This window comes from Apteryx rowi, unplaced genomic scaffold, assembly GCF_003343035.1.
Source record: "Apteryx rowi isolate R43461 unplaced genomic scaffold, aptRow1 scaffold_1332, whole genome shotgun sequence".
NCBI classification, from domain to species: Eukaryota; Metazoa; Chordata; class Aves; order Apterygiformes; family Apterygidae; genus Apteryx; species Apteryx rowi.
The window spans coordinates 54,645-66,273 of NW_020447567.1; the positions used below are offsets into that span (position 1 = coordinate 54,645).

The 11,629-nt window shown below is 37.4% G+C and overlaps 1 protein-coding gene across 9 annotated transcripts in view; it reads right to left on the reverse strand.

The window, feature by feature from the left end:
* DAP (death associated protein) overlaps positions 1-11,173 on the reverse strand; it is a 43,086-nt gene extending 31,913 nt beyond the window's left edge. For 8 of the 9 annotated variants that reach the window (XM_026056879.1, XM_026056877.1, XM_026056876.1 and 5 more), the window contains exons 1-2: positions 10,154-10,229; positions 9,154-9,250 (exon numbers count right to left, since the gene is read on the reverse strand). In XM_026056879.1, the coding sequence (XP_025912664.1) occupies positions 9,154-9,250; positions 10,154-10,184 (128 nt within the window). In that variant the 5' untranslated portion in view covers positions 10,185-10,229. Of the gene's footprint in view, positions 1-9,153; positions 9,251-10,153; positions 10,230-11,118 lie in introns of those variants that run through there. The other variant, XM_026056874.1, reaches the window with a different exon arrangement.
* Positions 11,174-11,629: the final 456 nt, after the last annotated feature.

Consider the following 11,629-nt stretch of genomic DNA (forward strand, 5'->3'; position numbering starts at 1 on the left):
CTTAGTAATAGCAGGATACATTTTTCTTTTGAGCAGAAGTTACTGAATTTGTTGTAGCAAGAGGCATGTATGCAAGGTACTCTTGATCATCCTATCAACAATCAAATAGTAAACAATTTATCAATGCATGTTCTAAATATTAATATGAAGTTACAATCTCAGAACAGTGACTGTCAGTACTGGAGAACATTCATTATCAATGTCTAAGGAGTATGAGGATGGACACACTCAATAATGAAATTCTGCTTCACTGAATTATTTTTAAAGACTTTAGTTGTTCTAAATACACTTAAATCTTAAGAGAGACACTACAACTTAAGCTGTTCTAGCAAAACTGCCCAGCACTTCCACTACAGTATCTGGAGCATTGCATTTCTTTTCACAAAGGCAGCCCTACAGCAGGCTTTAGGAAGCAATGACAAACATTCAGTATTGCAAACACATGAAAAATTTTCTTGCTTAAGTATAGTGTTCTCATATTTGTAATTTTCCCAGAGTAAAATTTAGAATTTGAAAAGTCACCTACAGAGGCACATCCTCAGGACTGCCTCATTTACAAGCTTAATGCTACTCCTCCCCCCCCCCAATCTCTGACATAATCCTAATGCAACCCACAGGAACTGAGTCTGAATCAATGTGTCTATACTATGAAAAGGCCTTTTCCTGTCTGCTGCTGAAAGACAGCAATGAAACCCAAAATGCTGGGGCTGCAGGAATGTCCAATTCAGTCCTGAAGCATGGGGTACTAGATTATGCAAGCCACTGGTCTCCCCATAATTCAGGTCACAGAGCTAGCCTTGTATTTAATCATCGCTCAAACAATTTGAGAAAAGTTGTATATTTGGAGATCACTGGGGAAAATAAATGAACAACCTGCAGTCACTTTCGTTGTACACTGCAGCAATTGAACCAGCTCCTTTTTGAGCGAAAGCATGAACAGGCTCAGGCTCACAGTATATATACTCTAAGGGATGAGACTCAGAGAAACTCAAACTCATCAGAATTAAGCCTTGTGTGAATGCTGCCTAAGTATCTTTTACAATTTGCAGTTTATTTAACAGGATGCCTTTTACCAAGCTGCAATCATTTAAACATTACAACAAAATCAGAGGACAGCAAGCCTACTACAGTGAACACATTCACATTAAGCAACTTGTTGCAATGGAACAGCTCTATCAACTGCTACAACAGACTAAAACTCTGGTGATAATTTAACAAATTTTTTCAGGGTTGTCTTTAATTATCTCTCATATATCTCCTGCTTCTAGTACCAATGTCCTGGGAGCAGTAAAGGAGAAAAATTCCTTCCTGTTTGGCCCAGTGACAGTCAACAAATAATGATAACACACAAGTTTACTTAAATATTAAATTCCTTAGAAGTAYAGTGCTTGACTCAGTCAAAGCAGACTAAATCAAACAAGGGAGAGGAAGGCGCTACCTGAAAAAACAGATTCCCCTTGGAGCACGCAGTCATTTTCACATCGCCTACCCATTTGTAGCTCATGGTGCCATGACTTCCTACAGAGGTTTTTGTTTCCAAAAGAACTAGTAGTGCATGGTTCTTTGGCAGCTTTTTCTAGTACAAAATTCATACCCTTAGCTTTATGAAGGGCTCCCAGAGTCACTGAGTACTCAGATAAGGGAGATCTGGGCTTAGCTAGAGTAATGAATGCCATGTGATTATACACTTGGGTTTGGAGATTTTTGTGTATTATAAAGCCCATGGAAAACCTCTGTTTCAACACTGCTTTAAACTGGCACAGATAGCTTCATCCCATGTATTCCAGTATTTAGGAATGATACAGAGAGAAAAGTGCAATGCAAAATATCACTCCCCAAGCCCATTAACTTAGATATTTTCCTTTTTTATACTGACACAGAACATCTTGCTAAATATGCTGTCACTCACAAGATGCTACCTCCTCTTGCATCCATTTTCTTCTCACATATGACTAAGCTTTTCTCACTTTCTTCAACACACAGAATACAGATGATGGACTTTCACTTCTTTTATAATCTTTTTCTTACCCCAACTTGGCTGACTGTTCAATTCAGCTTCCCAGCTAATTTCATAGGATGGCATATGTTTCTTTGGGACTGAACCCCACTATCACTGAGCTGGATGGCATATCTTCTATTCACTTTGAGGGGAAAAATATGAGATCTTTTTCAGTTCTTTTAGCATGTGCACACAGTACTTAAGCGATATGTAAAGAGCTATCCATATAAAGTCATATTCAGCACCTACACTGACGGATTTCTTCACCAACTTATTGCTTCAAGCATCAAGAAACACTGGGAGCATGAAACATCTTTCAGAAGACTTGCATCTTCCTGTATGAGAAATGCTTCATTCATAACTGTGTTTAGCTTTTCCCTGCATTAACAGGATTTTCATTTCTTAAATGGAGATATTCACAACCTCTTTCTTGTCTTGCAGAAGATATGAATTTAAAGTTGAGTATTACAATGCTATTTTCTGTATTTATAGCTAGATCTATAACCATATATACATTTGTTACAGTTCAACACAGGTCATAGTAATTATTTTGTTACTTCTCCAACTAACCAGTCATCTGGAGATGGTACTGTCCTGAAACCATTGCACAAAAAATCCTAATACTTTTTTATATATAAAATTAAATAATTTATGTTTAATTGCTAATATTTTAATATTTTTAATGATTTACAATTAACTTTATTATACTTTTGCATCTGCTAATAACAACAACTATATGCAAAAGATTAAGACATGAGTCGAAAATGTGTTGAGGGCAGTATCACTTACGTAGGAAAGCAGAGCGTGATGCTGTTAAGAAACTTTTCCCTTAACTGTGAAGAGAAGACCAACTGGCTCCAAAGCTCCACTTCCAAGAAAACAGAACTCTTCAGAACCAAAGATACGAATGAAAACCCGTAAGAGTCATATCCATTATATCCATATAGTTAATTGAGTTTCAGTTTTCATATGGTCAAGGGCAAAATGGTAATATATCCTCCCTGAGCATAATCTTCATATCAAGCCACCTCAGCTCATAGAGCTTTAACAACACTAACAACAGTACAAGAGTTTAGGGTTTATTTTACCCATAGAGAAGGTACATATGGCACATTAAAGGCTGAAATTATGACATGGAGATTAAGAAATTAAGACATAGCCATGTCAGAGAAATCTGCAGTCTAAGAACAGTTATGAGAGCTAAATACTGAAAGCAAGCATCTCTACCTTCCACCACTAGCTTCTGCTGAGGCAGGACATCTGACCAATGGTCTGATGTGACAATGTTCTCAGACAGAACCTCCTTTTCCAAAAGGAAATAAAAACTTGGTCCCAAATGTTTCATGTATAAATCTAAAGAAAAAAAAAAACAACCCTGATATTCAAAATAAATCTAAGAGGAAAAGAATAAACCCTTTTCAAGAATGGTCATCTACTTGTTTAAACAAAATTTCAGAACCCACTTAACCCACTATTAAGATTGGGTTTTCATAAGATCATAGATCTACAAGCAGGACCTCCAAAAACTAAAGTGGAAGGCACAGCAGCCTATCTGTCCTGAACTATCTTTTTTAAACCTTGAATATTCAACATGCTGAGTCAATGCCCACTTACTTTTCCAACGATTTGTTTTATAGATACATGAATACTGGTAAGAGTTCTTTTTTCAGCTTTATGTTGGTGACCCACATGTGAGAAACACTGATGGGCTATGCATTCTGAATATTTACAGAAGTACGGTGCAGTACTTTATTCAGGCATTTTGTGCCACTGGCCTTGTGAAATTTGGGGGTTTGCTTCCATGCTTAACAAGTTGCCTTGTATGCAAGCAAAATGAACTCTGGCTGCCATTTCCCAGTTTTTGACCATGCTGAATAGCAACTATTCCCAAGTTAAAGGGTCAGTACTTTGACTCTACCATTCCTGCCCCTGCCAAATAACCAAAATAGGGTGAAATACGAGGAGCAGAGATGATTTCAAGCATTTCCATATTACAGCGTAAACAAACATACAAACCTGCTCTAATGGCTCACCCACATAGTATACTTTAATTTTTTTTAATTCTGCCAGAAGTTTGCACAACAAGGGTCGTTACAAGGCAAAAATTAAATATGTTGCAATGACAACAGACAATCTTTAATGGCAAATGAAAAATGGAAATAATGCCCACAGCTTATTTCTTATCAGTTACAACAAAGTGAAGTGAGGGAAAGGAAAAACAAATTTATTTCTGAATGAGAATATACAGTGACAGGGTAAATTTTTGAGATTTCCACAGCACTTATGAAAAGAAAAAGCAGATGTAGATTAACTAAAATATTCAGACTTAACAAGAGAGACTTAACACAGAGACGCCTGAAGGATGACAGAGAGCTTCAACAATTCCTCTCTCACCATGGAACTAAGTAAGTACAGAGACAGGCTCTTTGACATATGGACACCCATATGCTTCATTAGTATGGTTTTACTTTTGAGTCACTACATTCCATATTCTAAATTATCCTCTTAAATGTCCCCCCCCCTTTTTTTTGCACAATCAATATAGCTAGGGCTATACACATCCTAAACTGAATTAAAATCCAATCTGCATAATTTATTCTATCCAGAGTCAAGGGGAAAGTCAGGCATACTGCTGGATTCACAATCTCCAGGTAAACTTGGTCTTTAAGATGCACAGCACATACAATTTACATATGTACACTGAGAAACCACTGTCCTGTATTTACATTCAGTAATTAAATCACTGCAATTAACCCACTCTATATCACAAATATAACAAAAGAGAAGGAAAGAGTATTTAGTCTTGAAAACCTCTGCAGTTTACCTGGTTTGTTAAAGGACAAGATGAGCCAGGTATCTGCTTTAAATATTTTTAAAAATCCAAGTACTGATAAATAATTATAGTTTCTTCTTCTTGAGGTCCCAGAGTGACAATTAATGAAGGTCTTGTGCAGAACTGAACAAACAGCTCTCATTTCACTTTATCTGCATTTCTGGAATATTTATTAGGGTTGGAGTCAGATGCTCGCAGAGGAGTTAGCGTGATACTTCAAATCTCAGTTAAACAAGCAATCTGAGAAAGCCCAGGACTATGAGTAGACTAACTCCACATATTTTCTACGACAACAAACAGTTTTGAAAAACGATTGTTTGTATTCATAATCCTACTTTTAAGTTTTTCACTTTCATACAACAGCACAAAACTATCCAGAAGCCATTGGTATGACTGTCAATCAAAACTGCAACTATAACCAACTGCAACCAAAATCTAAGTCAACCTAAGCCTTGAAAAATTACAGGAAGATAAGAAAAGCAATAATGGATCAGACCAGAGGTCCATCTAGCCATTATCCTGTCTCCAACCAGGCTGATCAAAATCACTGCTGTCCTAAAGAACATGCGGGCCAAGGACCCCACCCTCACAGTCACATTCAACATTGACATCTTGGCCATGGTGGTGCCACTACTGGCTTTGGATACCACACATTTTTTTTTTAGTTCACCTAAACCAAATGATGCCAACTCCTCCCTTCTTTCATTGAGCTCTTCTCCATATAATCATATCCAACCATTCCTCCTTAAGTAATATTATATTTATATCAGACATCTACAATTATTTCCATTACTGTTCAAGGCTGAAAACTGCCTTGTAGGAAAAGTTTAAAATTAGAACAGAATTAGTATAAAATCATCTTACCACATATTGTTTTAAGGGATGGCAAACCACTATTATGACAAGACAACCTACCATTTCATGGTAGGTTGTCATAACAATTTTATTTAAGGAACTAGGACTGATTAAAATACTTTGCAAAGTAGGTTATGGAGACTGGATTCCAAGTTTCTGAACAACTATGAAAAAGAAATGGCAAAGAATGTCTAACTGGTGGATGTTACTTTAAAGTAACCTTTATCACAGTTAGCACACTTCAAAGACCTTTACCACCATCAGCTTTGTTTTTGCAGTATGCTTGGAGAACTGGACAATGGGTCAGTATTTCTAGTCTTAATGCAAACAATGCCAGCTGTCCCCAAAGCCACAAGTATTTTTTATGAAACTCTAGTAGAAAGCTTTCCTGTTGAGCTGCTATCTATTTGCCATACTGAAGTATGGTCTTAGAGAGACCTCTTCTGAAACATTCCCAGAGAACTCCAGGAGAGCTTGAAACCTGCCACAATTTACTACCAATTCCAAATCTTGCCATCACTAATCTATCCTCAACTAAGCCTATAATGAGATTAAAATAATCACTAGGTCGTCTCACCCTCCCTCTTACCATACAGAAATTATTCTTCCCTGTTTCATTATTTTCTCTTAAAACATTATCAGCTGCCAATACCACCTGATAAGAACTCCCTGAATGGTCTGTTTGCTTCCTTTGACTTTGAATGCAACAGGCAATAGAGATTGCATCATATCAAGAACATTACCTTAAAATGGTTGTCTTTAAATGGCCAAGACTAAAAATGTAAGAGTGGAAAGCTAAAAGCACAGATGTCCCCTCATTTGCTTAGTGAAGGAACATAAAATATCAGCAGGCAGTGACCAAAAAGTATATTGACGCTGGAGGAACCAGAATGCAAGGCTAGTGGCCTCTTCTCCCCCTCCTGATAAACACATGAAAACCTCTCCCCATGGGCATCAGAAATCCAAATGTTTTACAAGGGCAACACAGATCACCTGGAGCAGAGGCACAGAAACTCCAAGGGACTCCATCTTCCAGCATGAAAGTAGCTGACATGCTGCAAACATGTAATTTAATTTTGACAAGTGACAAAAACTTCATATACTATGGCCTGTCGAGTTCACTCACTCTGTCTACAGCTAAATAATCTCTTGCTCATATCTGCAGCTCATACAGCCACCAGCTGCAGAAGTACTTCAGTAGGAACCTACAACACACATATTAAATTGTTTCCCCCAGAGAAGAAAAGGTTTTCCAGTTCTACCAGGAAAACAACTTCTCCCAAACTTGTAAACCAACTTAGAGTTTTCTTTTGTAATTCACACTGATTCCCACCTATGTTCTTCATGCTGTTCCTGCCACTTTCTTTCCCAGCAGGACTTAAACTAAAGAAAGAAAATGCAGACCAATGTTTTTTAGATTAAAACACAGGCTCAAGAATAACTATGCACCTGAGTGCTTCAGAAGGGCCAACAATGAACATTTTACAACAAAACCAAAGTGAACAGCCCACTCTAAGTGTATATTTTGACAAAAAAACTGAACTGGTGGCTGAGGGGATGGATTTCATGAGGTACAATAACTAACTATTCCCTAGTTAATATGGAAGCTCTAGAGATCGCTAAACTTTATACCTCCATTAAGCACAAAAACTGCTTCTGGACCTGCTTTACAACATTAACACAGGGTATATATTTATTAAGCTTCTTAGTTAGTATCAAAAGTGCACTTCATCTCCTTGTCCTCCCATTGGCCACACTTCGTTTTGCCTTGTGGAGTGGTCTCAAGGCACCTGAACTGGACTCCTTGAAGATGAAACTGAAATGGAACGTGTACTCCAAGAGCACACCTAACACACAACAACTATTACCAGTCTTTCAGTCCAGAGGACCAGACTAAGTAACCTCCTTCTCTAAAACACATGCAAAGTAAACATGAAGTCCTCAGGACCATGTCCCTCTACAGATCTGCTTCTATTATGCCACAATACTTGCTAAGACAGAGACAGCCACAAACATCAAGGTAAAATTATAACTTTTCCCTACACTGTTTTAGAGTGAGAGGGGAAAACGATCATCCACTTGAGGAAAGGAGTAAATAGCTATATTGTAACGGAGGTTTAAGTCTGTGAACAGGCATAAGGAGTCTTCTCATTTGGATCCTATCACTAATTAGACTCTCTTACAACGAGACTGGCATGCCAACAAAATGTAACTCTGTGTGTGTGTACACACACATACACGTACACACACGTGTATATATAAATATATAGACACATACACACACACACACATATATATATAAAAGACACCTTAAAGAAAATAATTAACCCCCAAGCAAAGCTTAAATTAGCTACAGGATGTGATTCCTTACTTTGGACAAAACTTGACTGAACTACAAACTCTGTTCCAACTTGGATTCCACTGAACAGAAATAGAAAGTGACCAATATGGTTATGGAAGAAAAGGCAGAAAGTTCAGTTTTCTGGCCTTTCATCTGGATATATCAATTGAAACTAGGTTTTCTTTCTCATAAATGTATTACTTCTCTCCTGTTCAGGTTGAGATTTAATAAATAAATCACAGTTTGTTTCTATTCACACAGACATTTCACAATGCCTATTTCCTACCATTGTTTCAAATGCAAAATAAGCATCACCTAAATCAGTCTACGTACAAAAGCACAAAAATAGCTCTCAGATTTTTTTTTTCCTTGAGCTAATAGCAATGGCAAAGCAATGCAGTAAGCGAGTACAGAAAGATTTCAGGTAAATATAGTCTTGACTACAAAGAAAAACAGCTAGTCAAGGAAAGCAGCACAAAAGCTTCTATATGAACAGAAATATGGTAGAGTCCATCGAACTTCCCTGCTTTCATTTCCCCACACTCATTACTGAAGAGTTTTAAGCAGATGAATAGCAAGGTAAGGAACTGTCTTGGGATCCTCCTCCACTAAAACTGGTAATTTCTCACCTAAAATAAAGGGGCTTATATTAATAGCATTTATTTTTACTTGTCTTTTCATGCCATATTGCCAAATACCTCAACAGGAAAGGGGTACAGGCCACACAGTAGAAGAAATCAACTAGCACATAGCAAGAAAACCTGATATGCAGATGGACAGCCTAATGTTTGTGCCCAAATATGCCTAGCCTCCATGTTTCCACACAACCTGAAATGATTTTCAGAGATTTTAGGAAAGCTGAAGTCTTATTTTAACTGTACTTTTTTCTCTAACCTTCTTTTCTCTTAACTTGGCAGGATCATTTAAAAGAAGCTCAGCAAGGTAAAAATTCCTGAATTCCCCAGTTCTCTTGAAGGAGCATATAACTTGCTACTGCTTTAAATGAAATTTATCATACAGAAAGAACTGTATCATTGGTTTGATATCTGCAAGGAAAACAAATCAGCGATAATATTCAAGGGATGGAAATTAGCTATAACATATCCACCAAATCAGAATGCTCACCTGCTGGTTTCCCAGTCTTGATCATCCTTATCTTTTTCTTCTTTGGCATCAGAATTGTGTGGGTGTTTCTGCACAATCCGCATCCCGCCAGCTTTCACTACAGCAAAATTTAAAAACAAAACAAAAAACAAACCCAACAAACCTAAGTTAAATCTGTATAAGAGAAGGAAGGAGAACCTCATAAAAGTTTTAAGGATGACCTCCCACCCTCCCCCACCCCCCCAATTTTTGCAGAGTACTTTAATAATCATGGTTTGGAAAACAGGCCAAAACTGTTTAAAAGTGGCAAATCTGTGGAGTAGCTATTTCAGGGCCACGTCTCCCATTCTCAGTCACTTCATGTCATCTGAGAACTAGCTGCTCATTTTACCACTTGCTTCCAATACTACTTTAGAAGGTTCAACTCTGTTATAACTCTCATCCCTATTAACTTGTTGCAATCAGAAGAAGAAAAAAAAAGTCCATGGTTTGCATAACACTATGCAAAAGGCCACAAACTGGAATGTTAAACACTCCTATAAAACAGGAAGGGCTGAAGAACTTCACTTTTGTAATTTCAAGTTAAAAACCAGAGCAATAACAATACTATTTATACAGAAGAGTACTTCATGAATAGTGTAATAAAAAGCAAAGTTCAGGAGAACTCTTAATTTGTATTGCACTGCTTTTTATTTTGCAAAATATAAGCATTTACCACATATCAAATCCTTGTCATGATTTAGTTTTAGAAACGATGTAAACAGAAAAGCATCCCTTTGAAACACAAAGCGAGAAGTGAAAGCAAATCCACTAAATTCATCGCTTATCCCCCACTACGTGAAACACAAAACAGGAACTAAGCCCAAACTCTAAATCTGCAGCAATTAAGTAGAGATCTATAGGCAGGCTGTTCTTGATCTGCTTTCGGTTTTAATATTTTAGGCTCCTATTTGCTTCTACCCCTACTATACGTGATCATAGTACAACGGCAGATGCAAGATGATGGCATCTCCCTTGCTACCTGGGTGAGTTACGTTCCAATCAGCAACCATGTCAGCAAGCCACTAGAGCAGGCAGGCGTCAATATTTAAGATACCCACAGCCATGTCGATTTGTGTTTCACACTGCTACAACAGGATAAGCCTGCTGACAGCCTCAGCAGAGGCATCGCGGGCTGAGCAAGTGCGACGCCAGAAGCAGGTGATTCAAGAAGAGTTAAAACAGTTTGGCAGCACGGCTGGGGCAAGCTCACACTTCTGACAGCCCTTTTGTAACCAGCCACAGAGAGATTAAGGCACTTCATAGCAGTTCAATACTGTCTCTGAAACCTAGAAATAAAGGAAGTATTTCTGGATACACAGGTTTCATTAGTTCTTAACCAGAACAGCAATGGAAAAGATACTCCTGTGTATAAATTTTATAGCCTGTGTCAGGGAAGGCAGCAAAGAATATTTAAAGGACCTGCCCTAAGAGCAAGTGACAGCTGCTTGGCCCTTGAATTTTTTTGAGAGAGATTTTAAGCTTTAAGTGATATTTGAAAAGAAAATCTTGATTCGATAAAGGAGAGTAAAGACAGACAAACAACAGACAAAACCAAAGAAATATGCTTTACTGCCTATCAAAAATGTGTCACTTATCATGCACTGACCCTCCTCCCCTCCACACACACATATCAATCATTTTTGGATAATCTTTGCAGCATAAAACCTACAATACTTAAAAAGTGAGAAATGTTGCACATGGGACAGTAAAAGCCAGAAAGCTTAGGTTACACAAAGAAATGTAGTTTTCAAGGTGACATGAAAATAAAAATTCCGGTTAATCTTTCCTGATGCAAACTCCTTACCAATTCAAGTTTGTTTGTAAGAGCAAACACTTCAAGTTCTATTATTTGCCGTTTTGTTCTAACATCTCAATTTAACTTAGTTAATTGAAACGATTAATATGTCCATAAGCCTTGCCAACAAAACTGAAAAGAGTACAGACCTACAGGAGGGATTTCTTTTTAATCCACCATCTGATGAGATAGCATCAACCTGCAAAAACAAATCCTAAAATTGTTACTCCCAGGAGTTGTTTTTACTTTCCTCATCTTCATTAGTTTTATTTACATTAATTTAGAAATTCAACATCATTGCGCAACCAGTTCACGTTACTTCCATTTCAAATTACCTTTTGTGGAAGGTGCTGGCTTGTAAGCAGCACTTCTGGACAATATATGAATTCTTCCACATTGCAATTCCTCACCATCTAACAGAAAACTAAAGAATACCCATCGATTTAGCACTAACCCTGTTGGTCTAAAATCTCTCTCCTCTTACATTATATATCATCAGGCCACTCCTTTTGTATCACCAACAAAAAGATCCTGCTAAAATTTAAAGACTTTTCTGCATGTAAAATTAATGATTAAAAAACAGACAATTAAACGGCATAGTAGCCAATGACCAATGCTGTAAACATTAGAATCTTGCACATCTGATTTTTTCACTAATAT